The sequence below is a fragment of the Artibeus jamaicensis genome, unplaced genomic scaffold, assembly GCF_021234435.1.
Source record: "Artibeus jamaicensis isolate MK-2021 breed Jamaican fruit bat unplaced genomic scaffold, CSHL_Jam_final scaffold_847, whole genome shotgun sequence".
Taxonomy (NCBI): Eukaryota; Metazoa; Chordata; class Mammalia; order Chiroptera; family Phyllostomidae; genus Artibeus; species Artibeus jamaicensis.
This window is the reverse complement of record NW_026522057.1, coordinates 30,794,680-30,822,338: the sequence shown is the minus strand read 5'-3', so window position 1 is coordinate 30,822,338 and position 27,659 is coordinate 30,794,680. Positions and strand designations below refer to the sequence as shown.

Below are 27,659 nucleotides of genomic sequence, written 5' to 3'. Positions count from 1 at the left end.
ATGGTTGGAGGCTCCGCGCCCCGCCCCGGCGTCCATCTTGGAGACCCGGAGGCGGTGCCGCGCACTACGGAGCGGAAGTGCTCGGGTCCTCGTTCCCAGACCCAGCGAAGTGCCGGCGCGGCCCCTGCCTGCGTCCTCCTTCCCGCGGCCCTCGGAGACCGCGCTCGGGCGCTGCAGAGCCGCGAGGTACCGGCGGGCGGACATGGGCCGGGGTAGGCGGGGCCAGGTGGAGGTCTGAGGCGTCGTGACGGGCGGTGGACGCTGCCGGGATAGGCGGTACCGGGATGAGCGACGCCGGTCCTGGACCCCAGGGTCGGCGGGGTGATCGGACGCTTCGCGTCTTGGGAGGGGCCGGCTGCCAGCGCCCGTGGTGTGGAGGCGGCCGCTGTCCGTTTCCTCGCTGTGGTGCAGGGCTTGTTGGAGTGGTCGGGTGGGAAGGCGTCAGTGTGCAGTCGGATTGCAGAAGATGGCATGTTGGAAACAGCTTGAACTCTGTGGCAGAGTCGCCACTTCTCGGGGCCGGCCCGGTGGTCCCCCCGCCTCCGGCTCTGCCGCCCTCGCCGGCAGCGCCTCCGTTTGGCTTCCTGGTGTCTACAGGACCTTGTGTCTGCAGGACACAAGGGAAGCGTCTACCTTATGTCTACGGGAAGTTACCCCGAGCGCACGCGTTCTGCTCAGTTTCCTTGGTGTCTCACTAACTGCCCGTGACGTGTGAGATGGCACCCCGTGAAAGACAGGGGTTCTCCGTGCTTGGGACTGGCTCCTGTGGACAGCGGGTGGGGACGACCGCAGTCAGATGCGGTATGGTTAGGGCCAGGTGGATACCTCTGGGGTGCTCGCGCTCCGAGAAGGGAAGGGCCCGCGGAATGGGGCCTTGCTGGATGAGCCGCTGCGTCTGGAAGGGCTTTTCCATGGAGGGAAGCCCATCAGCAGAGGCTGCAGTGTGTGACAGGGTTCCGCAGGGGACCCAGGAGGAGCGAGGGGACAGGGATGTGTGCGGAAAGGTAGTGGGAGCCAGACTGGCCACGGCTGGACCCTTTTGTCGCGCACTTTGAGCCCAGATGACCTCCAGAAACTGGGTACCTACGTGCCGTGCATGACTCCAGGCGCGGCGCTCCACCTCTGCCGCGTTTCCTTGTAACTAACAGTGAAGCGGTGAAGCCTCACTGATCCCTTACAGACCGCCTGCCAGGGCGGGCCTTCCTCTGCAGCTGAGCACAGCTGGGCCCCAGACAGGGCCCCCTCGAGGGGCTTGACTCCAGGAGGAGGAAAGAGAAAAAAAGAGCCAGGAAAAATGACAAAGCAATGGCCACACAAACTATAAACAGGGTGCTGGGACCCGAGGGCCTGGGAGGAGGTCTCTCTGCACAGACGGAAGAGCTTCTTCAGTCAGAATGTGGGCGCGGGAAGGGAGGCTACTAGCGCTGCTAGATCTCCCCCGAGCTGGAGGAAGTGCGGAGGGGCTGATGCCCTTCCCAGGCCGATTGGGCATGTGGAGTGGTCACCCAGGCCCTCCACTAGGAAGTGACCGGACAGGGCGCTGGAAGCAACTTGTTTGACTCCAAAGTTCACATCCTTAATGTTGTTGACGGTGAGTTGAGTCCAGATGGAGGGCCGGGTGTTTGGTCAGATCTTCTGAAAGTGTCTGCTGTGCCTCTGGAAGGCTGTCCAGAACCGTTTCAAACTCCTTAAGGGGCTATTTTAAAGGGACAGCCAGGTGTTTTCTCTCTGACCTCACTGCACTGCCACTACCTCGTTGGAGCAGCAGCGCTTCAATGGTAGACACCTCGGCCGTAGAAAAGTAAGGCCCAGGAAGACCTGTAGGGAAGCTGGGGTGGACTGTCGCTGATGTAGCTCCTGCTGCGGTCTGAACTGGGGGGCCGGCCAGCCTCGGTCCCGAGTCCTCGTTTAGCTCTTTGGAGATACAGGGTTCTCCCCAGTGGGCTGTGCAGCTCCACCTCCTGGAGGTGGGAAGGCTGGGAGTCGTGGTTCTGCTCTGTCCAACCCTGCGTCTCGGGTTTGAGTGTCTTCATGGGAGCAAAGGGCACTTTTCCGTCTTCTCCGAGTCGCTTCCTAGAACTCTGCCCCTGCACACGACAGCTTCAGGGAGTGGTGTCCTGGGGCCTCTGTCACACTGCACGCACAGACTTGGCGATGTGGCGCAGTGGGGCTGCTTGGGCTGTTTCAGTGTCGGAGCTGTAGCTGGAAAGGGTTTCCACTGGAGGCCACACCCCCAGCCTGCTGACCTCCCTGTCAAAACAGGGCCAGCCGGCCGGGGCTTCCAGTGCAGGTGTGCCGGGGAGGTGTGGGCTCGGGCGGGGGCGCGGGTTCCACCCCACACACTGTCTGTCTGTGGGTGGGAAGGGCTGCTGTCAGCCTGTCTCGTCCTTCAGAGGAAGAAGCCGAGGTCTCGTGGCCACTCAGGAGCCTGGAAACAAACCGTCTGTGGCACCAGGTTGGGGACAGCGGTGAGCTTTGTCCCAGAGTCCTCACCAGCTTAGGGACATCCAGTGCCCCCATCCTCTGTGTCCTTCTCATTCCGAGGTTTGGGCAGTGGCCTGCTCTGTTAGAGGAGGTGCTCGTGGCCTTGGACAAGTGGGTTAAACTGTTTAAGACTCACCCCTCACCCCCAGTGACATGGGGCGATGCTGCCCACTTCCCTCGGTCACCGGGGTGTCACAGGTTGGTTCCCCAGGGAATCACAACAGCACGTTGCATTAGTCATGAGCAGGTAGGGTTACCCCCGCTCCCTGATGAGGAACTGGGGCACAGGCAGCGGGCTGCCGGAGAGCTGGCCAGGGCGTGTTTCTCTGGGTGGGGTGGGGGATGTGGCCCTCAGGGGCCAGGAGAGGCCTGGCTGGGGCCCACACCATGGGGAGCGGCCGGAGAGGGGAGCCTGGGGGGCGAAGGTGGGCGTGCGGCCGTGTGCAGGGGCCTCCTAAGGTGGCGGTGGTTCCCGGGGACCAGCGAGAGGGGTGTGATCTGGGTACAGTGGCAGAGACGAGAGTCGACCTGCGCCGCTCTGCACGTCTCCTGGCCTCCTGCACCGCTCCTGCGTCGCCCCGAAGAAGGAAGTGGTGTGGAGGAAGTGCCAAATGCTGAATGGCCTACCTGGTGGCAGCACTGGGGGCGGTCAGACCCTTGGCGGCCTGGTCACTTAAAAGTGCTCTGTGTCCCTCTCAGTTACAGAATGTCCGAAGGCGACAGCGTCGGAGAGTCCGTCCACGGGAAGCCGTCTGTGGTGTACAGGTTCTTCACACGACTCGGACAGGTGGGTTTTCGGAAGACACACCGTGCAAACATTTGAACCAGAAACCGTTGACCCAGCACGTTTTCTGAAGGGCCCGGGTGCACCAGGCTCCCTGGTGCGTGGGGGCCTCACGTTCACACCATCGGGAATGGTTCTCCCTTTGCCGGGAGCGCCGACTTGCCCGACGGTAAGTGGGTGAGGCCTGGGGCCGTGCGTGGTTTCTGCCACACGTGTTCTCTGGGCTGTTTTTGACTTTCAGTAACGTGGAGACCGTTCCTAGCTCCTAGGCGGTGCAGGTATGGCGGTGGCCCCTAGTCTGATCTCGCCGTATCTCCTCCCGGCCACCCACGTCCACGCCCCCGTGGCCCCTCTCGCTGGGGTCTGCGTGCAGTGGGTGGACCCAGCCTTGGGGCTGTGCTGGGGCCTGCAGCACACAGCAGCCCTGGTGGGCTTTCCTGGAGAAGAGTTGCGTGCAACGCTGTATCAGCTTTTAAAATTAAAGCACTTTTAAAAACTTGGTAATTGTTGTACCCGGGTGGTGGGTCTGTGTGGTCTCGTGTATTCCCTCTACTATCATGAGCGGTGGACAGTTTCCACAGTTAAAACTTGAACACGTCCAGAAGCGAAGTGGGGCACCAACGCACGCACGCTAATTGCCTGGGTGCACACGCGCATGTGCACAGACGCTGGGGTCCCGCCCACCTGAGCACGCTCCGCACTGCCGGGTTGTGTGGCTCTGCGGGGCACGCGGGCCGAGTCCTGCACTTGGGTGGCGACTGCCAGGGGCCCGTCCCTGCCTCGGGCCGGGCCTCCCCTTGCCCGGTGCCCGGTGGGGCTCCAGGCCGGTGGTTGTAACAGCTCGTTCTGAACCGCAGTGCTTCTGCTCAGGGGTCAGGCCTGCCTCAGGTGTGACTGCAAGTAAATTTGGGGTGGCCGTCACTGCTGCGTGGCATGGTGACGCACAGCCTGAAGCAGGCGATTGGGAGGTCCCCTTACAGGGGGCGTGGAAGGGTCCCCACGACACTCGTGACCTCTTGTCGTTGCAGATCTATCAGTCCTGGCTGGACAAGTCGACGCCGTACACGGCCATGCGGTGGGTGGTGACGCTGGGCCTGAGCTTCGTCTACATGGTCCGAGTGTACCTGCTGCAGGTAGGCGTGGCCGTGCGGGCCACCGTCGTGTCCACGCCGCTGATGGCGAAAGCGCCGCTGGTGTCTCTTGTGTCTCTGGGTCGGGGGTGTTTGGTGAGGAAATGGCGTCTGGTCTTGGTTGGGCACTGAACGAGGAACAGTCCTCGTGACTGTTCCAAAGAAGGACCGTGTTCCGTTCGTGCTGGGCCCACTGTGCTCTTCCGGTTCCCAGGAAAGTGTCCACATCGGCCGTGGCCCCAGACGCCCGGGGCAGGCAGAGGCTTTGGGGACAGGATGACCGAGTTCCCTGGGTGCACGAGGACCTTGGTGCCTGAGGGTTCGGCTCTGGAAGCTGCGCCTCTGAGGCCGCGGAGGAGAGCGTGGTTGTCCCACTGAGTGGAAGGCTGGGGACGGGACGTGCCCATGCGGAGCCTGTCCCCGGCTCAGGAGATGTCCTCCCAGACTGAACCTGAGTGCGCGCTGGCTCTGGCGGCTGCCCGGGCCTCAGGCGTGGGCGCTCCTGAGAGGGGCCACGTGGTGCGTCCAGGCTCAGGCCCGGTCCCAGAGTTTTCTCTGGGGCCAGGAGGGCGTTCCCTCGTTCACGCAGACACCTCCCCTGGGACTGCCTGGGGTCCACAGAGGGACACCTTTGTTCACTGGATGCTACTCTGGGCTCAGAACTGGAGGGTGTTCCCACTTAACCCGAGCGTGGAAATGTGTCTCGGGTGCCGTGCCTGAAAATTGTCACCTTGCTTGTCAGCCCCCCTGGCTCCGGGGGGAAGGGTGGTCGGCGTAGCAGGACGCGGTCTTCAGGACGTCTGCAGCTCGTGTTGAATTCACAGTGACTGGTCGGCGTAGCTGGAACTCGGTCCGTTCCGTAGAAACTGGGCAGAACCTCGCGGGCGGGGTCGTCTGGCTGCGCAGAGCCAGCCCGGCCGCTCCTTGTTTCCAGTCCTCGGGGGGAGCCGGTGCAACTGCAGGGCCCTGCGCCGTGCGTTCACCTCGAGTGGGCTCCCACCCGCCTCCGCGCTACCGCGAAGGTTGGGCTGTGGGATGTCTTGACCCCGTTCTTGGCTCCCTGACTTTCCAGTTCTGGGTTTGTCCTGGCAGAGACAGAGACACGCCTGCAGCGTGTGTGGTAGTGGGTGTGAGGCTCCGTGGGGTGGCGGCCCGGGTGCACCGCTGGGAGCCGGTGGCTTCGGCCTTTGGTGCCTCTAACTGGCCCCTGCTCGTCCCCCGGAAAGAGCCGTGCACATGTGAGAAAGCTGGCACCACGGACAGGCCGCGTACCTGTGGTCACACGTTGTCCCTCCCTCCTGTGAGTGACGGTCTGCTGCTCAGATCCGCTCCACGGGTCCCGAGGTTCTGCTGGGTCACACGGGACCCGGCCCGGCACACCGCACGCTGGCGACGTTGCTGACCTCCCCCCCCTTCTCTTCCAGGGCTGGTACATCGTGACCTACGCCTTGGGGATCTACCACCTGAATCTTTTCATAGCTTTCCTCTCTCCAAAGGTGGACCCTTCCTTGATGGAAGACTCAGGTAGGGCAGCGTCCGCCTGCTGCTGGTCCAGGCGGTTGGGGCACCTCACAGGGTTGCCGTGTCCTTCCCCAGACACGTCGACACGCAGGCTGTGAGGTGTTAGTGTTGAAAACAAGCCCAGAGCCTCAGTAATCGTGACAGGTGTTTGTACAATGGCCCGTTGGCCCTCCGACCAACCGAGTCAGCCCAGTCTGCAGATGAGGGGACCAGGGCACGCGGGACCGTGCCGCCGGTCGGGGTCCCTCGGCAGGGTCACGTGCGGAGTGGCTGGGGTGGGGACGGGGACGCGGACGCCTTCCCCTGTGCTGCTTCCCAAACCACACGCCTGTCTCGGGGCCGTCACCACCCTCAGCAGTCACATCCCCTCCTCACGGACCCGAGGGGCGACTCCTGAGGCCAGTGGGGGTGCCGACGGCCAGCTGCGTGGAAGGGCTCTGGCTTCCCAGGGCAACGGGTGGGAGACTTCTCGCCCCATAGCTCACGCTAAGGCCAGGTGGGGCCCGCTGGGGCAGGGCCGGGGGTGCGGCACCAGTGGGGCCCCGGCAGGAGAAACCCGACGCGGCCCCCGCCCCAGAGCGCCGCTTCCCACTGGGGGCGGCGTGGGCAGCGCTGTCCCGGCCGCGGCCAGCAGCCACGGCTTCTCTGCGGACCTGCGGTGCGAACGCAGGACGGAGCACAGCCTTTTTCTGCCGCGTTGCCGCTCGGGGGACTGGGAAGTAAAACGGAGGACTCGTCTGTTGCCTTGGCTTCTCTGCCTGACGGGAGGCGCCCCTTTGGGGTGGGCTGAAGTCGGAGCGGGCCCGGCTCTCCACTCTCCATGGGCAGGAGGCGCTCAGCTGGGGGGGGGGACACTGTCGGTTTGTGGGGCGTATTCGTGTGTCCCTGAGCTGAACTCACGTGCAGGTGAACTTTTAGGCAGTTGTAAAATATATACAATTCTTCTAAGAAGATAACCTGATGTATGTGAGTCTTTTGAAGTAGTGAGGTCTCTGGTTCCCTGTCACCTCTGGGTAAGTGACAGGGCTCCACTCTGGGAGGGAGTCCTCTTGACCCAGGAGCGCCCTCCCAGGGGCCCGGAGACGGGCCACGCAGGAGGGGAGGTGAGGCGCGCTCCCCTGATGGGCGCTCTGCCTTTCAGACGACGGCCCCTCGCTACCCACGAGGCAGAATGAGGAGTTCCGGCCGTTCATCCGACGGCTCCCGGAGTTCAAATTCTGGTGAGTCCGCTCCTAGAGGCCCTGCTGCCTGACTGGGGCCCGTGGGTGGGCACAGAACCGTTTCCGTTCCGAGTGGCTGGTGAGTCACATGTGGCAAAGCTGTCTTTGTTCTGAACACCTGTTTGTCCGAAACGCCAGTGCTGCGCTCGCCGGCCTGGTGGTGGGCTGGGGCCCCAGGGGGAGCTGCAAAGCTGGCAACGAGGAGGTCTCAGCAGATGCGCTGTGGGGACAGTCACTGTTGTGGGAAGTGCTGTGCTTGTGTGGAGGGTGGGCTGGTCCCAGTCTTCCTAGAGGTGGTGACAGGTGGACAGAGATGACCCCTGTCTTGGGGAATGGCGGCTCTGTGACCTCATTTGTCCTGTATTCATTTGGCCAGAAAACTGAAGGGCCAGAACGCGCCGCCTCTCTCTTCTGTGCGTTGGGCGTGTGAGAGACTGGCTGGCGCTTGGCCAGTCTGGGGGTCGAGCCTGGAATGCTGGGGAGAGGCGGTTGGAGGCAGGTGCGGTTGGGGGCCTGGGAACCCCCCGAGGGAGCGGCCTTCTTAGTGTGGAGAGGTGAGCACCGAGCAGCAGTTGTAGTTGGGGCTGCCTGACCCACAGCTGTCCCCAAGCGGGGCAGCATCGGCACCCCTCGCTGCTCTCAGACTTGGTGTGACTCAGGAAGGGCGCTTTGAGCTGTGTGTGGTTCCGTGTGGTACGTCATGGAACATGCAGTGCACGCAGAGCCGCACCACTCAGGAGCGGCGTGCTCACGTCCCCCTTCCTTCAGGCACGCGGCCACCAAGGGCATCCTGGTGGCCATGGTCTGCACCTTCTTTGAGGCGTTCAACGTGCCTGTGTTCTGGCCCATCCTGGTCATGTACTTCATCATGCTCTTCTGTATCACGATGAAGAGGCAGATCAAGGTAGACACCAGAGGGTGCTGCACCCGTCCTGGCAGCGTGGGGTGGTGTGGGAGGGTGACAGGGAGCAGCAGGAAGCTCCCTGCAGGCCTGGGGTTGGGGGCATGACCGCCGGCACAGCCCCGTGCCACGGCCCGGGGCAGGGGCCGGTCCTGGGCCAGCAGCTCCAGAGCTGGGTGGGAAGGGCCGCGGGCCGTGCCCTCCTCCTGAGCACAGCGTCCTGTGGGTCAGTGGGAGTCAGGATCTGCTCGACGGTGACAGAGGGTTCTGCCACGTCACCCTCGAGCAGGCCCCAGGCAGGCCTGACCACACACTCACCAGGGTGCCCCCACCGTGGGCCCGCCCAGTCCCCGCTGTACTGGAAGCTGCTGCCGGAGCCCTGTCATCGCCTGATGCGTGTCTGTCTCTCTGTCCCCAGCACATGATCAAGTACCGGTACATCCCATTCACGCACGGCAAGAGGACGTACAAGGGGAAGGAGGACGTGGGCAAGACGTTCTCCAGTTAGAGGGCCACCGGGCCACTGCTGGAGCCGAGTGGGTTTGAGCCGTTGTAACAGCGCCTTTCTTCACATAAAGTAGTTGATGATGGAGTCGGATTTTCTTTCTAAAAAGGAGCCTCAGTTATTGTAACCAAAATACCAGGTTCTCGAAGACACCGGCATTTGAGCGGAATTGCATTGATTTATTTTTCAGTGACGCAGGTGTTGGAGTGGACAGACCAGCAGGGCACAGGCGACAGCCGAGGTGGGGCCGGGGCTTCGGGTCGGAAGGACCTTCTGAGGACGCCGTCGCCCTGTTGCCCGCTGGAGGCCGCGGCTGCCGGAGTCCTGCCCTGGAAGGAGCTCGGCGGTTCCCCCTGGGACACTGGGTCCTTGCCACGCTCCCCACCGGCACCTCGTGGAGGGGCCGTGGCCGCCTCTGCTCCGACAGGAAATGGCTCGACTCCCCGGGCGCTCCGGGGCCCGGGGACCCAAATACACATTATATTTTCACTGTTGGAGGTCACTTTGACGCATGTCTTTTGTGCAGAAAGACCCGACTCGGTCCGTGGCAGCGTGTGCTCACACGACAGCCCTCCCAGAGGGCATGAGGGGGGCACAGCCCCGCCCCGGGGGCCCGACTCTGCCCCGCTTTCTGTGGGAGGCGCCGCCCTGCACGGTGACTTTTTCGATGTGAAGACAAGCACTCACAAGCCTTTTACTGACTTTTTAATTCAAACAATTAAAGACGGTGTCCCCTTTCTCACGTCGTCTTTATGGGAAATGCGCCCCGCAGGGGAGCCCCCCCTTCTGGATCTGCGGGCTCAGGCTGGTGGCTCCAGGTGGCTCTCCACCCGGCTCAGGGTTCTAGATGTCAGGTGTTCTGTGTGGCCTTTCTATCGGCAACTCCCTGCAGACTCCATGCCAGGGGACGGTGTCACTACCTTCCTTGTCTAGTGAGTGTCCTGTGTCGGTGCTCTTGTGTCGCCACTGCACTCGGGCTGTGAGCACCTCTTGCCCTACCCATCGCCTTCCCAGCCAACACTCCCGATGAGGGGCTGTGGGCCTGCTCAGGGGGCTTTGGGGCCAGTCTGTCCACGGTCCTGGGGCCTGTCTGCAGCCGACCTTTGCTGCCGAGGACAGGGCCATCTCTGAGATGGGACAGTGGCTGAGTTGCACTGCACCGAGCACTTGTGCGGGCCTGTCAGTTACACCTCGCAGTCCCATGGGGGCGCCCCGGAGGCCCCAGGGCCTGTCACCAGCCTCTGAGACATCTGACTTGCACTGTGCCCTTGTGACATGAATGCACCTACACTGCAGTGGGGCCTGTGTCCTAAGGACACCCATGGCAAGGTCCTGTCTCTGGCACAAGGTAGTTTTTGAAACCTGAAAGTGGCAGGAAGGGGGCAGGACACTGAGGGGAATCTTCCTGCAGGCTGCAGGGGCGTTTCGAGGCTGAGATGTTGGGACAGCAGCCCCCCCCCCTCCCCCGCCTCAGCCCTGGGTCGGGAGTCTTCAAGGTCCAGGGCCAGGCTCCACACTCCACATTCCGAGTGGGAAAGGAGCTGCACGTGTGCATTAAGAGGTAGCACTGAGCACCCGAGTCCACAGCGCCTCCTAGTCCTGTGAGTGGGCGAGCCTGGCCCGGGCTGCTGTCCGGCGCAGTTTGCAGCGAGTGCGGCTGGTGGGCAGACCACACCCGAGGACGGTGACACCTCTGCTCATCAGCACGTGCTCAACCGGGCCAAGCCCGTGTGGCCCACCAGGTGGCAACTTCTCTCACCACAGGACCGGTCAGCACGCCCCAGCCTGCTCCTGAGACGCCACCTGGCTCCGGGACTGCTGGCGCAGTGTCTTATGTGACAAAGGGGTTAGACTGGGGGACGCTATGATTTCCGTGTGAGTTCATCCTAAGAAGGAACTAAGCTTTCTCCTGGGGTCGCCCTGCCCTCTGGTCACCGGAAGTGCCGCAGGTAGACGAGCTTCTGGGGCGGGAACTTGTCCCTGCACAGGGGACACTCCGTCTGCAGGGGAAGGAGAGGTCACACAGGCTGTGCCCCCTGCAAGAGCACCGTGGGCCCTCCCCCACTGGCATCTCCAGTGACACGGGGGTCCTTGTCCAATGTAGAATAGGAGGAGGTTGTAAACCCAGGGCAGGGGGGCCCGAACCCCGGGCAGTTTGGAAGAGCAGGGCACAGTGGCCCCAGCTGAGAACACCATCATAGTCCATGCAGGGACCAGGGGTGGGGGAGGGCGCTCAGCCACCACTGACCGCTGCTGAGACGCCCACTGGGCCTCATGGCTGTTGGACGACTGGCTGCCTGAGCCTCTTGGGAGGTTCTGGGATGAACAGGCCTGTCCTGTTCCACTTCCCAAGGCCTGGTGTCCCATTCCTAAGGACCATCCGGCTATAGCCAGGCCAGGTCCCTGCAGCCCTGGAAGGTCTGTCACTCAACTGCCAGGCACCCACTAGGACCCACAAAGCCAGGGACAGGGCCCCAGAGTAGCCTGTGCTCGGGCACAAAGGTGAGCACCGTGTCCCTGTCATCCCCCTGCCTCGCCTGGGGGGCCACCCCCGCCCCCTCCGCCTCCCAGTGCTGGATTCTGGCTGAGCTTGCAGAAGTGGGTGGGGCCCAGGAGCAGGACCCCTCCCTGGAGTCAGCAGGAGATGAGGCATTCTGTGCTGCCTGGCTATACACAGCCCTGTGCCCTGGGGTCTGAGAGCCGGTGGCTGGCTCCTGGCCTCCCACAGGGGCAGTCTCTGCGGGCATGTGTCCAGCTGGAGGGGAGGGTCCGGCAGATGTGGCAGGCCAGGCCGGCCCAGATGCTCCGGTGGCTCCAGCCCAGTTTGCTTTCGACTGAGCACTCACACGGCAACCATGGCACCTGGACTCCCTAGTGGACCCTGTACCTGGTTTATCTGGGGGCTTTTAAAGATGCCCGTCCCCTGCACCGCCCAATGAGAGCGTCCAGGGGCAGGCCACTGACTGGCAGCCACCAGGGCCGCCCGCACACCTGCCTGGGAGCCTGGGCTGCAGGCCCATGGCTGCTGACCTTGGAGCTGCACCACTGGGTGATGCATTCCCAGCAGAAGAGGTGGCCACAGGGCGTGGCTGTGGGGTGCCTGCGCTCCTCCAGGCACAGGGTGCAGAGGCTGCTCCTGGAGCCCGCTCTCTCCTCCGTGTGGCTCCTGTGGAGGTGGGGAGGGTGAGCCTCCAGGTCCTCACTGAGAGCAGGGGTGCTCAGCCCTGGCAGCCAGCTGCACACCCGAGCCAAGAGCCCACACCCAGGGGACCGCCCTGCGCACCTGCGGTGGGACAGGCCTCGGTGCAGCTTCCACTCCCGCCGGGCACGCTGCCTCTGCCGGAGGCCATGGAGCTGCAGGCCCACGAACAGCGCCAGGTGCAGCAGGGAGACGAGGCCCAGCAGCCTGTAGCTGGCGAGAGCCCTTGGGTCCTCTGCAGGGGAGCGGTGGGTGCGGAGCTGTCAAGGACAGGGGAAGGTCAGCAGTCAGCGGCACGGAGCGGACATCCTGGAGGTCTGGCCTCCCCCAGCACTCACGCCCATCAAATGAGGCCCAACCTGCCATCTCAGTGCAGATGGGACAGAGAGTGACCACAGGGCCCCTCAGCTGAGTGAGGGGCAGGAGCACCGGATGGGCGGGTGAGGAACACCAGTGGACAGCGCAGGGCCTCACTCCCAACAGGAGTGAAGTGCTGAGCCAAGATGTGCTCAGAGCTGGACATGTGCAAGCCACTCTGGAAGCAGGTGAGGATCTGAGGGTGGGGGGACATCCAGGGACTCCCTTCTCAGAAAAAGAACCGGCAAAGAAGCCAGCGAGAGCTCCCGGCGGGGCAGGGGGAAAGCGTGGGTGGCAGATGTTGCCACCAGCCGTCTGCGGCGGAAGCCCCCTGCTGCTAGATGCCACTGTGCCGCTGGGGGACAGTGTGCCGGCCTCTCCTGCAGCGAGTGGCAGGGGCAACTTCTGGTGGAGTCCCGGTCCTGTCTCCCTCCCCATGGCTCGGAGTGGGGCAGCCACACATGCCAGCAGGGAAAAGCCCTCCCGGTGGGGCCTTGGGTTTTCAGGCCCCTTTATCACAGCAGCTCAGCCACATGTACTGAAGGGCGACCAGCATGAGAGGGGCAGAGACTGGACTGACGGGGGAGGCTCGGGCGCCCAGGACAACACTGCCCAGGGAGGTGAGGGGGCAGGGCAGGCTCTCCACAGGGAGCATGACGCTGAGAGCAACCCGGGAGGGTAGTTGAGTGGGAGCGAGGCAACCGGGACAGAGGGTGTGAGCAGTGGTCCAATGGGGTGGGCCTGCAGGGACCAGGGAGGACCAGCAGGGCGTTGGCAGCAGTGGGGCTCCCACGGTCACCGTTGGGCCACTGTCAGGAAGGTGTGGGACCCAGCACCCAGGGCGGCCTGCACACGGTGGCCGGGGAAGGCAGCCTCCTGTACCCTCAGGGTGTGTGCAAACTGAACGTCTCCTCCTTTTTTTAGCAGAACGTGAACCAACAAAACCCAGCCGAGAATCCTGGCCCTGGGCCTGTGCTGGCCCACAAAGGCCCTGAAGGGCCGCCTGTACACGGACGACCCAGGGAGGAGCGTGTGGGCGGTGCCACACTTACATAGGTGACTCCGGCGAGCCTCTTGGCCAGGTGGTAGAAGACGCCCTGCATGTAGAACCAGGCGACGTGGAGCCGCTGAAGGTAGCCCAGGCCTGGCCTGAGCACCTGCACGGCCCGCAGCAGTGCCTTCTGCTGCTGCTCCGTCAGGGCCGCCACCTGCCGGTGCACCCAGCGCCTGGCTCCAGAGCGGCCTCGCACGCTGGGTGCTGGGCCGCCCTGCGAGGGCCGGCCACCATTGCCATCAGTCTGCAGCTCGTGCTCCAGGTGCAGCAGGGCCTTGTCCAGCAGGTAGGGCAGGATGGTGTGCAGCGCGACCAGCACACAGCGGCGCAGCCTGGAGGGCACCTGCCTCTGGGACGGGTCCACCTGGATGATCCCGACGTACTCCTCCCCCAGGGTCTGGTAGCCTGGGGGTCGGGGGGACACCCACGAGAAAGGCTGAGGCAGGTGCTGCGTTCCACCAAGTCCCTGCCTTTCTTGTGAAGAATGAGCTCAGCCAGGGCCCTTGTGCCTGTGGCAGGGCTCCTGCCCAACAGGTTCCAGTCACAGAGGATCGGTCTCAACGACACCCTGGGCAAGGTCCGGGACCAAAGCCCCCAGGGACACAAAAAGGATGAAAGGAGGACACAGACATGACAGGCAAATGGACATCAGAGCTTGCAGAGGCCTTCCTCTGGGGGCAGGTCCCAGGGTCCTCTCCTTCCCTGAGGCTGCATCTGGGCCAGCTCCAGCAGCACTGGGAAGCACCTCCAGGAGCTTCTCATTCTGCTGTGGGCCCCCCCCCGCCCCCACTGTCCTCTGGGGCTAGGTGTGGGCTGTGGGTCCCCAGGGTCTCACGGGGGTACTACCTGCAAGTGTGGTGAGGCCAAAGTAGGCTGCATCGGACAGCAACTCAAGCTCTTTCCTCCACTCCAGCCACTTCTTCGCACCTGGGGGCAGGAACAGCACTGTTGCTATGGGGATGGTGAGGCCCAGCCCAAACATCCTCTTTAAGGCTCACAGGGCCCTAAATGCACTTCCAGCTCCCGGCCTCTGGCGTGTCTCACCTGGGCCACCAAGTCTGAGCACCTGCCCACCTGTGCCCATCTCCCCCTTCTGAACTCACCTGGGTAAGGGTTTGGTGCCCAGAAGAGCTAGGAGGACAGGCAGTGTGGTGACCGCTGTCCAGCATCCTGACCCAGCTCCCCACCTGCTGGTTGTGACCTCAGGCAAGTTCCTGGGTCTCTCAAGAATCCCAATGTCCCAATCTGTGGGACTGGGCATGACAAGTCCTCCCTTGCAGAGATGTTTTGAGGATTAAATGAGTTAAATGTTTGTAAAGCACCGACAGAAACGTCTGTCACCAGGCCAAAGTGTTTGCAGTATTAACAGACACAACGCTTATTCCGAACATGTCCCAGACCCGGGTAGCTTCGGCTGCAGTCGCGAGGCTTCCCCACCCTCACCCCCTTCCTCACTGTCCCCACACCCGGCCCCACCCCACTCCGGGCCCTCGGGGGCGACCGTGGCACTCGCTTCTTCCCTCGGTGCCAGGCTCCGTGCGGGCTCAGGCCCTAGCCGAGTTGCCCGTGGCAGCTGCGCCAGGCGGGTATGGGGGGGGGTCATCCGTCCGCCTGGGGGCGTGGCTCCCTGGACCACCCCCGGACCAGACCTTCCTCCGGCGCCGGTCACTCTGCCAGCCAAGCCCTCGGAAACTCACCCGCCCTCGGAAACTCACCTGCCCCAGGGCCGCCCCCCCCCCGCTCGGGGCCTCACCTGCCAGGCTGTGCAGGACGCTGCCCGCCGCGCTGCGCAGCCCGCCGCGGTAGTAGTCGTCCTTTTGAGCCGCGCGAACCACCTCGGGAACGCTGGCGGCCGCGGGAGCCATAGCCGCGGGTACCGGGCTAGCCCCGCCCACGCGGGCGGTGCCGACTGGTGCCAGCGGTGAGCCTGCGGCTCACACCTTGTGCGTCACTGCCGGCGGGGCCGCGCTGGGACGAGCGGGCTCGGATTGGACGACACTGGGGGTGAGGCTGTGAGGGCTACGGCGCGACCGTGGGCTGGGATTGGGCGATAAGGGGGGCGGGGCCGCGCTGGGGCCTGTGAGCCCCGCCCAGTGAAAGCGGAGATCGGAGAGAGCGGTTTAGTGCTGGAGTGCAGTGCGCGAGCGCGGAGGGCGGGGAGGAGGGGTCCGGGACTTGGGGCGGGTTCTGGATCTGAAAGCTGACCCGGCTGCTTCGGGGAGCGGGGCGTGGGACCAGTCCGAGGGACAGCGAGCGGGCATTTAAGTCAGAGGCGGGTGCTGACCCTCGGGACTTGGGACCGGTATCTAAGCCAGGGGACTCAGGTGGTGCAGGCTCCCTCTCCCTGCATTGCTCCGCCTCCACCCCCCATCCCTGTCCCGGCAGCTCTGGTCACCATCTTAGGTTGTGATTCTCAGGGACCTCACCGGTCCCCCGCCCCCCGCCCCGAGGTGCTCTGGGGGCCGGAGTCGGGGGAGGGGCGCGGCGTCTGCGAACCTCAGTGAGGAGGGCAAGACAGGCTCCTCCACTTACCCACCCGGCGGCCCTGCGCCTGGCGCCACAAGCTCACTCCCTGACCCCTCCCAGCCGCGTTGCTCAGCAAGGAGGGAGCCAGGGAGGCCTGGGACTTCTCAAGGCCGCACACCAGAGCTGGGGGCGCCCAGTGCCCATCCTCAGGCCACCGCTGGTTGGGGGGGCCTGGGGGAAGGAAAGTACGAGAAGGGGTGGTGTGTGAGGGAGGGAGGGTGGGCGGAAGGGCCCTGAGCCAGCCTGCTAGCAGAGAAGCGCCCTGCCCTGTTGGTACCCAGGGCTCGCTGGAGAGAGAGTGGGCGGGCTGAGCTCCAGGGTGGGGAGGATGGAGAGCCACCAGGCCCCACTGACCTGGGCCTGGAGGGCCTGGGGCAGGACCAGCGGCAGCCCCTGGCCTCACCTCTGCTCTGATCTCCCATCTCTGAGGCCCAGACCCCCGACAGCACCAAGCCGTGGGGGTCAGCTCAGAGCTGGTGGGGGCCTTGCGGACCAGGCCGGACCTGCTTAGAGGGTAGGGGCATGACCGCGTGGTCTCACACTCTTTTCTGCCTCTCGAGAGCCATGCCCCAGCCTGTGTACCCCATTTCCTAGACTCAGAGGCTGCCTGCTGCTTTGGTGGGCGGCAGGAGCAAGGTGTAGCCCTACATGGAGGCCCTGAGGCTTCACACGTTTCTGGCCAGGTCTCACCGAACGGTCTGAAACCCACAGATCCTTCCAGGCCTCAGGGTTTGCACAGACAGATGCCCATGGGCACCAGGTCGGACTCAGAGTCAGCTGTGTGGCCTTTCTCAGGATCATGGCTGGGAGGGTGTGGCCTGCCCTGGACACCTTGCTTTGCTAGCTGGTCGTCCTGCCAGCCTGGCCTGCCAACCCGGGCAAGGCCAGAATCCGTGTGCCCAGCGCCTTGTTCTCTGGAGGTGGGCTCCTCCACATGTTCTCTGGAGCTGCGCATCCCCAGAATGGCCAGCAGGTGTCGCCATCAGTTTGTCCCCTCTGTCAGGTTAGTGGCAGGATTTTAGGGGATCCGGGAGTGAGATACACTTTCAAGCGTGAACTTGGGTCAGAACCAGACAGAGGGGAGTGACTGTTCGCTGGGCCTCCTACTGTAAAGGTGGGGACACGGCTGAGGGGAGTGACCAATGGAGGGTTTCAGACAGAAGTCAGGGTGGGAGGGGCAGACAGGAATCTCTTGCCCATCAATACTGCTCAACTGTCGGGTCCCCTGGCAACCACGACCCGGAGCCCCACGGGCTCCCACGTTCTCAGGTCCCAGGACTCTGTGATGGGCTGGGGGTGAGGACAAGGGCACTCGCCAGAGGGGGAGTGCGCCCCTTGTCACCGCCAGCCCTGTGTGAGGCTAAAATAGGAACCCTTTCCCTGTCACCTTCTAAGCTCTGGCCCGGCCGACACTCAAACTCAGAGAGTGAGCAGCAGGAGAGAGTCAGGCCTCAGTGTGGGCACACGGGGGCTCACGTGGGCAGGCAAATGCCGGGGGCGCTGCGGCCCCATCGGACACACCAGACGTTTTTGGACAGAGGGGAGAGGGGTGGTGGGCAGGGTCTCAGATTTCCGGGCTGAGGAGGGCGGTTTGCAGGCAGTGGAAGGGGAGCCAAGCACGTGGCAGGAAGGTCCTTGCCAGGCACCTCAGAGTCAGTGGGGCTCACCGGTGGCCTCTCACCGCCAGGCCTGGAGCCCCCCCCCCCCCACAAAGCCAGGGCGCGGGTGCGGAAGGGGGTTGCACCCAGGCTCCTTCCGGAAGCAGGTTTCTCTGTATGAGTCTCTTGGGCAGGAAAAGGGGGAGGGCCAAAGGTTCTGAGTCTTGTTTCTTAATAAACAGCTTAAAATCAATACCCTAAAGGGCAGTTTCAAGGTGGCCGAACACATTCCCTCCCCCCGAGTGGCGGGGCTTGCGCCCGCCTGCCTCCTGTGCCTTCCGATCGCCTCGGCTCCTGAGGTTGGGGGGGGGGGCGCAGTGCCGCGTGGACTTCAGGCAGAGGAGGCTGACCCACCCCCCCTGTGGCCGTCTCCCCACCCCCAGCAGAGGAGCTTGGGCGGGACCTCAGGGCACAGCTCTCCCTGGTCACTCAAAGGAACCCAGAGAACAGGACTCTGATCCTAGAGGCGCTGGGTGGTCGCAGTGGGGAGGGGCGGGCTGGGGAGGTGGGCACAGGCCCAGGGGGTGGTGGCCTCCTGCCCGGGAGGTGGAAACGCAGAGACCTGCCTGAGCCACGCGGTAGGGAGGCCCCGTGGCAGCTCCCAAAGCGGTGCCCGGTCAGGGGCTCGTTCAGTGGGGTTAAGGACAAGGGACTCCACGCAGAGCTGGCCTGGGGCCTGGGGCTTAGGCTGGTCTACTAGGCGATGGCGGGTGATTCCCGGGCACTGGCAGGTGGCTGGGGGCTCTGCCTGTGTCCAGGCCAGCATGTCCTGGGCTGGCCAGGACAGGAAGCAGGTCCCTGGTGGAACAGCACTTCTGCCAGGAGCAGAGCCAGCCGGGGGTCTCGGAGGGAAGGGAGCAGAGAGATGAGAAGGCCGAGGTCAGGGGGCGGCGCCCGGTCCACAGGCCTGTCTGAAAATGCAGGGCTGGTGGGCACTGGGCCAGGCAGGGAGGGAATCTGAGCAGGGCAGCCAGCTGGGCAGGGGCATCGAGACAACCAGTGCGGGCCGTCTGTCCACGCCCCGCCCCAGCACAGGGGAGTGGCGGCCGTTCCGGACCCTGGCTTTGGAGGGCGCAGGAGGCTGGGCTCGGACCTGGTGTCTCCTTCGGGAACACGGAACTTCTCAGCCGGCCCGCTGAGCCTCTCTCTGCCTGGCCCTGGCCCCTCCTCCACTCCCTCTCTGGGCTTCCAGGAGCTGCTCTTGGGGGTCACAGCACCCCCGTGGCCAACCTCTAGATCCTCCTCTGCCCTCAGGCCCCCGTGGCCTCCTCAGCCCCTCCCGCAGTCTGCCGGGGGTGAGGGGGGTCTGCAGACGCGAGGACCAGCTGCTCACCGCCCTCGCCCAGCAGCCTCCTTTGGTCGGGTCGGGACTGGTCCCGGTGTCCTGCTGCCCCCTGGGGATGGAGACCCAGCACACATCCAGGGGAAAAGGAAGGGCCGCAGGTCCCGGGCCCTGTGATGAGGACGTGTGAGGGCCGGGGGCCGGTGCCCCGTTGACGGAGAGCCCTGGACCGACAGCAGAGAGTAATGGGACTTCAGTCTGTTGGCCGAGCGCCAGTCAAGAAGTGAGGTACAAGGGGCCACAGCCAGTCTTCTCTGGGGTCAAGGGCAGGAACAGGGGTCTGGGGGTCTTCTCTGGGGTCTGAGGGAGGAACAGGGCAAACAGGTGGGCCCCAGCCATGAAGGGGACAGTCCTTTATGTCAATCCTTGGAGGATGTGACTGGGACTCCAAGGCAGCGTCGGGCCCAGGACAAGACCGGCCCTTCTGGCCTCAGGGCCTTTGCCGTTGCTGCCCCTTCTGCCGGAAGTGTCCCCCTCGTGCAGAGCGTTCCGCTCACAGCTGAAGCTCAGGCTGTGCTCCTCAGGTCTCCTCTGGGCCCCCTTTGTCCCCTCCCACGCCGGAGCTTTGGGGCCCCGGGACCAGCCTCCCCGCCAACCTGTGCAGTGCGTGCTGGCGTAGAGACACGGCCGCACCCTGTGCCTTCCCTTCCGCAAGGACGTGGGGCTTCGGGGGCTCTGCTGTCCTGCCTCTGGGCCCCGGGGGTGGGGGTGGGTTTGAGTCCATTTTAAACCCCTGCCCTGAGGGGTGGAGCCAACACCCACCAAGCACACAGCGTCCAGCAGAAGTAAGGCCTGCTCGGATGTGGTCGGTACGGTAATAATAGAGGTGGAATAATGTGTGTGTGAGTGTGAACATCGCACCTACAACGCCCTGTGGTGTGCTTGAGTGTGACATTGTCATGTTGCTGAATTACGTGCTCATGATTCTGTAATAAAAGGGGTGTTATTTGTGCCACACATTGTATTTACGTTTCCACCTCGTACGGGAGGCTGGGGCCTCGGGGTGCTCCAGGGCGGAGAGCATGGGGTGCAGGCAGCGTGGGGCCTCGGGCTGCCCTTGGGCCATGGGCTTCATTTGTGGGGGGGACCCCACAGGGCCTGTTCCTGGCCCAGCCACGAGAAAAGGCCCTCAAGGGCCAGGGTCCCAGAGCATGAGAACGTGGAGGGTCTGCCCACCCACCAGACTGGGCTTTTCTGGACCTCAAGCTGGGGGACACTGCGCCTGCCCTCCCCTGTGGGGGAGGGGCCCCCTTTTCTCCCCACTTTACACCAGGGGAAGCTTCCTGGCTGTGCAGGGGCAGGCTTCAAACTGTGTTCTGACCAGAGACCCCCCCACTTCCCAGGGTCTCCAGGCCTTGGACAGAGAGAGCTGCAGGGACCGGTCCTCACAGTCCGCCCCCCACCCCACCGCCTGGTCTCTGCACTGGTGCATTTGGCCCTCACCTCTCCTTTTTCCCAGAGTGTGTGCTGGTTTATGGAGACGGCTTCTGATCGGCGTGAGCAGCGAGCTGGTCTGCAGACCCCTCCCTGCTCTGTCTGACCGGGTGTTGGGACCCCAGAGCCTCTGTCAGGAGCGTCATGTCCAGAGGCGATGGAGCTGCTGGGGCCGCTGGGGAGTGACAGTGAGGGCAGCAGCAGCAGCAGCTGCGTGAGCTGCTGTCACACCGGGCCACTGTCAAAGTCCAGTCCAATCCCATCACGCAAAGCAGACACAGTCTGATAAACAAAGGTTGATATTGGCACCGAACACCCCCTGCCCCCCGGTTGCCGGCACAGGCAGGCCTCGGTGCCCTGGCCCGGGTGTGGCTGCCTCTGTCCTGCACTCGTGTGGAGACCACAGCGGCTGGTGTGCGGCCCCCGAGTGCCCAGCTCCGAACTCAGGATCCCACCGTCAGCGCTTGGAACCGGCCACAGCCAGAGGGGTCACACGGCTCCCACCACCCACAGGCCCTCACCCGGGGCACCCTCGTTAGAAATGAGAACCAGTTCTGTGAAAATGCTCATTGGTGGCCATTAAAAATGAAATAACTTGTTACATGTTGATGTCAGTAACGGTTGATGAACAGTAACTGTTCTTTCTGGAACACAGTTTCAGCAGAAGAGCCCCAGAGTGCTACATTGTTGCAAATCTGACACTCAGCTGCTCTCCCTCCCGTTCCAGCTGCCCCTGCACCTTGTGGGGGAAATGCAAGGAGCAAGCTGGTGTTTTAGATCACGCGGGATCTTCTCCTTTAGCCCAAGCTGAACAAATGGGGGCTCTGCCAGGGAGTTCCGGGGTGGGAGGAGCCTGGCCCACCAGCGCCGTCCTCGGTCCTGTTGTGCTAACACGCACCACTCCCTTCTCCGCATCCAGTGGACCCTCCCCGTGACTTTGGAAGGAATGCCAGGTTCCGGCCCCGTGGAAAACACTGGTTTGCCGAATGGGGCCGACTTTCCAAATGCTGACACGTCTCATCACACTGTGTGCGTGCCCGGTGTTCCGGGAAAAAAAACCTTCGCGTGTTTGGAGACTGTCGGGCTCAGGGGGTGGACGTGGAGTTCTCCAAAATGCTCATTCTCACTTCAGCTTGACTTTCACCCTTGGGGACAGAACCTGTCCTTTGTTGCCACTTTGCTCCTTAAGTGGCAGCTTGCCAGCTCCAGACGGGACAGGACCTCCTCGACGTCGCGCCTCTGCGTCGACGGGGCCACTTGGGTGGCGGCCCCACAACTGGTTCTCATTCCTGGCCTTCTCCTCCGCTAGGCCTGGGCTGGGAGAGGTGGGGGCCCCGGGCGTCTGGTGGCTCCGGGAGAGGGCACGGCCACAGGGGCCTGACCTGACTGCATATCACCTTGCTGGCTCTCCTGCCCCTCTCCAGGTGACCCAGCCTGGAGACCGCGCTCAGGGAGGGGCCCCTGGGAGAGGGGACTCCTCTGGAAGCCCTCGCCCTGCCCTGAGTGGGCGGGGCTGGGGACCCTGGCTGCTGGTCCCCAGGACAAGGCAGAGGCTGGGAACAGGCGGTGTTAGCCCTCGGAGCCTCAGGCCAGGTGTCCAGCCCAGGGGCGGGGCCCGGGGGCAGGCTGGGCAGGCAGTGTGGGAAAGGCCGTTGGGGCCAGGGGAGAGCTGGCCACGCCGGCTGGGTTGTGGGGGGTCTTGCCCTCCCCGGGCCTGTCTCTCCCTTCAGAGAGCAGGATTCCCACGGTCTGGGCAGCCAGTGCGGGGGCTGGGTGGGAGAGGACGCCCCACCCAACAGTTGCCCCCCGGAGGTTGGGAACCCTGGGTCCTGCGGAGCCGGGGTGTGTGTGGTGGCTCCACTGCCTGGGCACCGACACGAAAGGTGGGGGCAGGATGTCCAGGCGCAGGCCGGGGCTTGCCGGCGGCCCCTCCGGCACGCCCTGGGCGGGCAGCCGCACTCCGGGACCCAGCCAGGGGCACGGTGGGCGTGGGAAGCAGCCAGCAAGTCCCGTGTGAGAAGAGCAGGTCTGGCTGGGGTCGGCCCACAGTGTGAGCAGCCAGAGCCCCTCTGACCCCAGCCCCCCCCACTCTGCTCCTGCTGGGCCCCCACGATGCAGGAGGCCCAGCTGGATGGGAGGGCACAGCGAAAAGGCCCGGTGTGCCTGAGGGGCAGGGACAGCCAGCGAGGGCCCTCAGCACACGGCAGCCCGGCCGTGCCAACGGCTGACCTCACGGTCCTCAGCAGCCTCGCCGAGGCCTGTGCCGGTGCCGTTGCCTAATTAGGTTTGGCTGCGCCAGCCCCGCCGGAGCCCCACGCCCGGCCCGCGCTCAGCAGACGTGTCGGGACACGGCTCCCAGGCTCCCACTGCACCAGGAAACGGCGGTGCCGCCCAGGAAGCCGGCAGTGGGGGCCTGGACAGTGGCTGGAGCCAATGCTGGCCCTGGGGAGCCTGGGCGGGGAGACCCCCTACGTGCGGGTGAGCCCGCAGCGCGGCAGCCAGTGAGGGGCACCCTGGAGAGGAGGGTGGGTGTGTGGCGGGGGCACACAGGCCTGGGCGGCGCGGCCTCTGTGGGAGAGCGAGCCGTGAGTCCTGGGCGCCCTGCTTTGCCTGCCTGGTGTCCACTCCCTGCGGCCGTCGGAGGCGCAGGGCCCCGGAGAAGTCCCGGCAGCCAAGTCTCACCCGCCTGCTGCCGACCTTGAAGTGGGTGGGCCAGGGCCAGGCCTGGGGCTGCAGCCAGCCAGGGTGAGGCCGGGAGAGAAGGCTGAGGGGCCCTCCTTCTTGGGGGACAGCTGGGAGCCTGAGGGTCCTGGGTTTGAGGAGGGACCTGAGGTGGGGCCGCTGAGGGGGCCCATGGGACAGGGGTGTCCCCATGTTCTGCGTGGGCGCAGCATGGCTCCAAGGACTGGGAGGGCCTGGAGGCCCGGACATCCACCCGCTGGCCGGGTCTCCGTGCTCTGCCTTGGGCAGGTCCCGGCCTCCCCCTGCAGGCTCCCTGCGGCCCCGGGGAGGAGGCTCGGAGTGGGGAGCGGCCGGCACCGAGGCGGGCTGGGGGGCGGGAGGACTTGGGAAGGTGGAGAGAAGGAAGAACGGGGGTCCGAGCAGAAGGGGGTCTGGGCAAAGGCTGGGCGAGGGCTGAGCCCCAGGGGACACTGTGAGGAGGCCAGGCAGGGCCTGGGCCCCACTTGGGGCCGAGGTGAGTGTCGGGGGCTTGGAGCCTGGCCAAGCGGTCAAGGGCAGATGGTGGCCTGAGAGGCCAAAGTGGCCTCCGTTTACTGCACAGGCTGAGTGGGGGCCTCACCGACCCCCCTCCCCCAACTCTCTGTAGGTGTCATGAGCTTCAGACTCCATCCCAGCAGGAGACTCGGGGGCCCTGCGGACAGGGGCACCTCAGAGCAGCCCCTCCCTGCCTTCCACTGACAGCTGCCCCAGCTGGGAACACAGGTGGGGGCCAGGCCGCCTCTCTCCTGCGGCCGCCAGGACAGCCCAGGATCCCTCTGTGATGGCGCCCCCGCCGGATGACCCGGGGCACTGCCTGGAGAGCGGATGGACTTTCTTGAGCACCAACGTCCTGCCTGTGGGTGAGTGAGGTCTCCGGGGGGGGGGGGGGGTGCTGGGGGTCAGGGTTCAGCTCCCTAGCGAGTTCCTTCGGGACAGCTGGGCTGCGGTGGGGAGCCCACAGCCTGTCCCTGGCTGGAGGGACGTTGGGATAGGCAAATTGGGAGCACGGCTTTGGGCTGCCAGCTCCGCTCCGGCCCCGTCCAGCTCGGCCAGATACCCGGATCCCTCCACCGACCAGGGGTCTTCCACCGGCCTTGCTGCTGCCGGCCATGTGTCCTGGGGAGGTGCTTGGTGTCTCTGGGCCTGGTCCTTGTTGTGCCGTTCTCTGCCTCCTGTGGCCTCCTGAGATGGGTCACACTGGTTTAGACGGTGCCATCCTCTCTCGACTTCAGAGGACAGGACTGTGGGCTGTGCAGAGTTGCCCAGGGACCCAGATGAACGAGGTCGTGCCGCTGCCACCCAGATCAGGAAGTGGGGAGTCCCCCTTGCCCAGCCCTGGGACTGTCCCCTCTAGCCCCAGGGGTCACCACTGTGCTGACTCTGCCACCTGACATTCAGTGGCTGCCTTTTCGCTTCCAACATTGGGGTCACACAGGTGCACAGATGTACGGGTGAGCCCATCCAGGTGCGAGAGCCCCACCCAGGCAGCGCAGGCCCTGCCCCCCAGACGGCTCCTGCCCTGTCATTTGCTCCCCGCCCAGCCAGGTGGAGGAATTCCGTGCCTCTTGGGTGGGAGCCACAGGCCAGGCCCAGACCGTCCGGGGGGCGGGCCTTCCTGTCCAGCCCAGAACAATAGGCTGCTTTCTGTGCGGAGCGTCTACTGGTGCCCTGAGCTGGGGCCCCCTGAGGTGTGCGGCGTGTGTCTGTCCACTGGCCCCAGCCTCCTAGCCCTGACTCAGAGACCACCCTCTGGGATAAGGGGGAACTCAGTCCCCTGGGGAGGGGTGGGCTCGTGGGGCCTCTCAGGAGTGGGGCCTCTCAGGAGTGGGCTCGTGGGGCTTCTCTGAGGGGTGTTGAGCCTGATGCCTGGGCACTGTCGGACTGGCTGGGTGTGCAGCTGGGGTTGGGATTTTCACTCATCAAAGCCCGGGGTTCAGGCTTCTGGTTTGCTGGGCCCTGGGCCTCCTTGTGGCTGCTGGGTGTTTGCAGGAGGGGACATGGCAGCTCAGGGACCCTGACTCAGCTGTCCTGGGGGGAGGTCAGAGAGGGAGGGCCTGCACGGGCCCAGCCACAGGGGCTCCGTGGGTGCGACGGCAGGCCTGCGTGTCGGTGGGTGGGTGCCTGCGTGTGCACCTGTGTACCTGCTCTTTCGGGGGGACTCCCGCTGCTCGCTTGGCAGCAGCCCCCCAGGACGACGGTGGCGGAGGTGAGAGTTGGCGTGTGTGCACAGCCCCCACCCGGCTCTGGGACCCTGCTCTCAGCTCAGTTGGAAGAAACACTGAGGGGGCTCACAGGGGCGGGGGGGCGGCCTGCGGTCCTGGGTGTGGGCACCACCGATGGGGCGCGATGGTGCTGAGAGAGGGGCCCCGCCCTCGCTGCCCCTTCCTGCGCTCCCTGTCTCCCCCCCACACTCCACGTTCAGCTCCGGGACTGGGGGGCTGATGGGGATGTCCGGTCAGGCTCTTTGCAGGTGCTGGGCTGGGAGCACCAGGCCTGGCCTTTGGGGTCCTGGAAGGCTCCCAGAGGAGCCTGACCGCCGACCAGGGGGAGGTGTCCAGCCCACGGGGACAGGCCCAAAGCCTGTGAAGCAGGCCCGTGCGTCCCGGGGACGGTCGTCGCCCTGACCGTCGGGGGCTCCTGACTCTTTGGGGCTGAAGTTTGCCTGGGGTCCGGAGAGCTGTGGCGCCTGCCCCTGCTGCGGCCGCAGACAGACCCGGGGGCGTTCGAGGGCGAAGATCACAGCGGGGCGCAGGAGGGGTGGTCCTGGGGTCTGTCCTGGGGCCCTCGCCCCTCGGGCCCTGGGACCCATGTCAGGCAGCTCGCTCGGAGCCCGGCGGCTTTACCCGGCTCCGCGCCTACACCGCGGAGACGCGCGGGCGCGCCCACGGGGGGGCGTCTCCCAGACGAGGCAGTGGGCGGGGCCTCGAGTCTCCGTGGGTGCTGCTGGTCTCCCCGCCTCCGGTTCCCCGCCCCCCACCACGCCGGAGGCACCGGGCTGCGGGCTGCGCTGGGCGTGCGGAGGGTGTGGCCAGGCTTCGGGCCCCGCCCCCAGTCCCTACCCCCGCAGGGCCGCTGCTTAACCCAGTTCTTGGTATCCGTGGTAACGAAGGGGGTGTCGGAGCTACTCAATCCCGTGCAGCGAGTTCAGGGATAGGGGAGAATGCAAATGAGCTGCCCCCAGATGTTACAGGGATCCGGGGGCTGTGGCAGGGGCCCCAGTGCTGGGCGTGGCCGTCGCGGAGTGGGAGTGGGGACACGGGGACTTCCGGCGTTGGGGTGTGGCGCCAGCCCGCCCCGTCCACAGCCCTGAGACACCAGGGGCCCAAGCTGGGTGAGGTGAGGGCCTGAGCGCCTGGGCTGGGTCCCCCCCCCCCCGCGTTGAGGGCGCCCCCACCAAGGCCTGCAAGCACCCATCTCAAGATGCTGCGGGGCCCACGGAGGCAGGATGGGATGGCCAGGGCTGAGCCATGGGCTGGGCAAGACAACGCGGAGGGTGCGCCCCCAGGGGAGGGAGGCCCCGGCCCCTCGGGGGTGGGGGGTAGTGACTGCCCACGGCCTCTGCAGGTCCCAGCCCGCCCCACCACCGGACTTTGTGGGCTGCCTGAGGTCTTGCTTCTGGGAGGGTTGGGGCCCTGAGGCCTCAGGGGTGCCCATGGCCCCGGGGGATGTGCGCCCCAAGGGGAACTGCAGAGGGCCACTCCACAGGAGCTTTGGTGGGGGGGCACACCCCGGGGGCCCCACCGTCTTGGGGAGCCATCATGGCAGATTCCCTGGGCAGATGGGGCTGAGAGGGCGGTTCCCACAGGTCAGGTGGGGAGTGGGGAGTGGCCGAGGCAGCCCCCTCCTCTGTGGGGCTCTGAGTGGCGACCTCCTCTCTGCTCCCAGGGCACTCGCTGCTGGGGCGGGAGGCCTCGGGGATCTGCCTGCCCGTTACCAGTGGGCTGTGGCCAGGCCAGTGAGCTCCAGGCAGGGAGGCTGGTCGGGCCGCTGGGTCCCACCTTGGCCCCATCCTTGCTGCTGAGCCCCTGGGGCTGATGGAGCCCACCTTCCGCTGCGCCCTGTCTGGCGGAGCTGAGGTGCTGATGGGGCAGCACAACGATGCCCAGAGTGGGTCAGTCACTGACTCGAGCCCACACAGCAGCAGTTCAGCTTTGCTGGAGGAGTGAAGGCCTGGCCCGGGCAGGGTCAGTGAGGGGCCAGGGAGTTGCTGGGCAGGTGAGGGTGGGATGCAGCGCTGGACCTGAGTGGCCAGGAATGAGAGACGGGTTCCTCTTTCGGGTTCCAGGACTCGAGGGCCTTGTGGGTTTGCCCTGGGGAGGCCTGGCCATTCACACTCTGGCTTCAAAAGTGCCCACCTCATGCAGGGGCCCGGGCCTCGTGGGTGGATGGCTGTACTGGATGTGGCTGGTCCGGGCCCTTTCAGGTCTGACCCAGTTCAGCGGCACCCCCCCCCCCCAGTCCTGGATGAAAATGCCTCGGTTGCCCACCCCACCGACCAAAGAAAAAGTGCTCTCAGGGATCCAAGACTCCCAAAGGCCGGCAGTGGCTGTAGAAACATTTGACCCTTTGGAGATGGCCCTTCCAAAGTGCTGTGTCTCAGGCAGGTGGGTCAGCCGCACCCTGGGCTGGGGGCCAGGCCACCCCCCTTGTCCTGTGCTCATGCGAGGTGGCTGGCTGCCGCCAGTGCCCGCCGGCCGGCCCGGGCTGCCCCCGGCTCGGGCTCTGTGTGTGGGAAGTGGGTGCCGAGAGCCCGTCCCGCACGCTGTCTTGAGTTCTGATTGAGAACGAAACGTCTTAAGAGCAGATGCTCGTGAAAAACGAAG

At 65.1% G+C, this 27,659-nt stretch overlaps 2 protein-coding genes across 3 annotated transcripts; one reads left to right on the top strand and one right to left on the bottom strand.

Moving 5' to 3' along the window:
* The first annotated feature begins 101 nt into the window (after positions 1-101).
* Positions 102-9,283, top strand: RER1 (retention in endoplasmic reticulum sorting receptor 1). 2 transcript variants are annotated; one of them, XM_037146941.2, is made up of 7 exons: positions 102-186; positions 3,184-3,271; positions 4,297-4,401; positions 5,823-5,922; positions 7,061-7,139; positions 7,908-8,043; positions 8,459-9,283. In XM_037146941.2, exons 2-7 carry the CDS (start codon positions 3,191-3,193, stop codon positions 8,546-8,548), a joined length of 591 nt encoding a protein of 196 aa, XP_037002836.1. In that variant the 5' UTR covers positions 102-186; positions 3,184-3,190; the 3' UTR covers positions 8,549-9,283. The 2 variants fall into 2 exon arrangements, with proteins under 2 accessions (XP_037002836.1, XP_037002835.1); XM_037146940.2 differs by lacking the exon at positions 102-186 and having other exon boundaries at positions 8,459-8,576; positions 8,736-9,283.
* Positions 9,236-15,086, bottom strand: PEX10 (peroxisomal biogenesis factor 10). The gene is made up of 6 exons (XM_037146939.2): positions 14,909-15,086; positions 14,002-14,082; positions 13,154-13,560; positions 11,829-12,004; positions 11,576-11,711; positions 9,236-10,545 (listed from the first exon to the last, which is right to left on the bottom strand). Exons 1-6 carry the CDS (start codon positions 15,018-15,020, stop codon positions 10,477-10,479), a joined length of 981 nt encoding a protein of 326 aa, XP_037002834.2. The 5' UTR covers positions 15,021-15,086; the 3' UTR covers positions 9,236-10,476.
* Between the last annotated feature and the right edge of the window lie 12,573 nt (positions 15,087-27,659).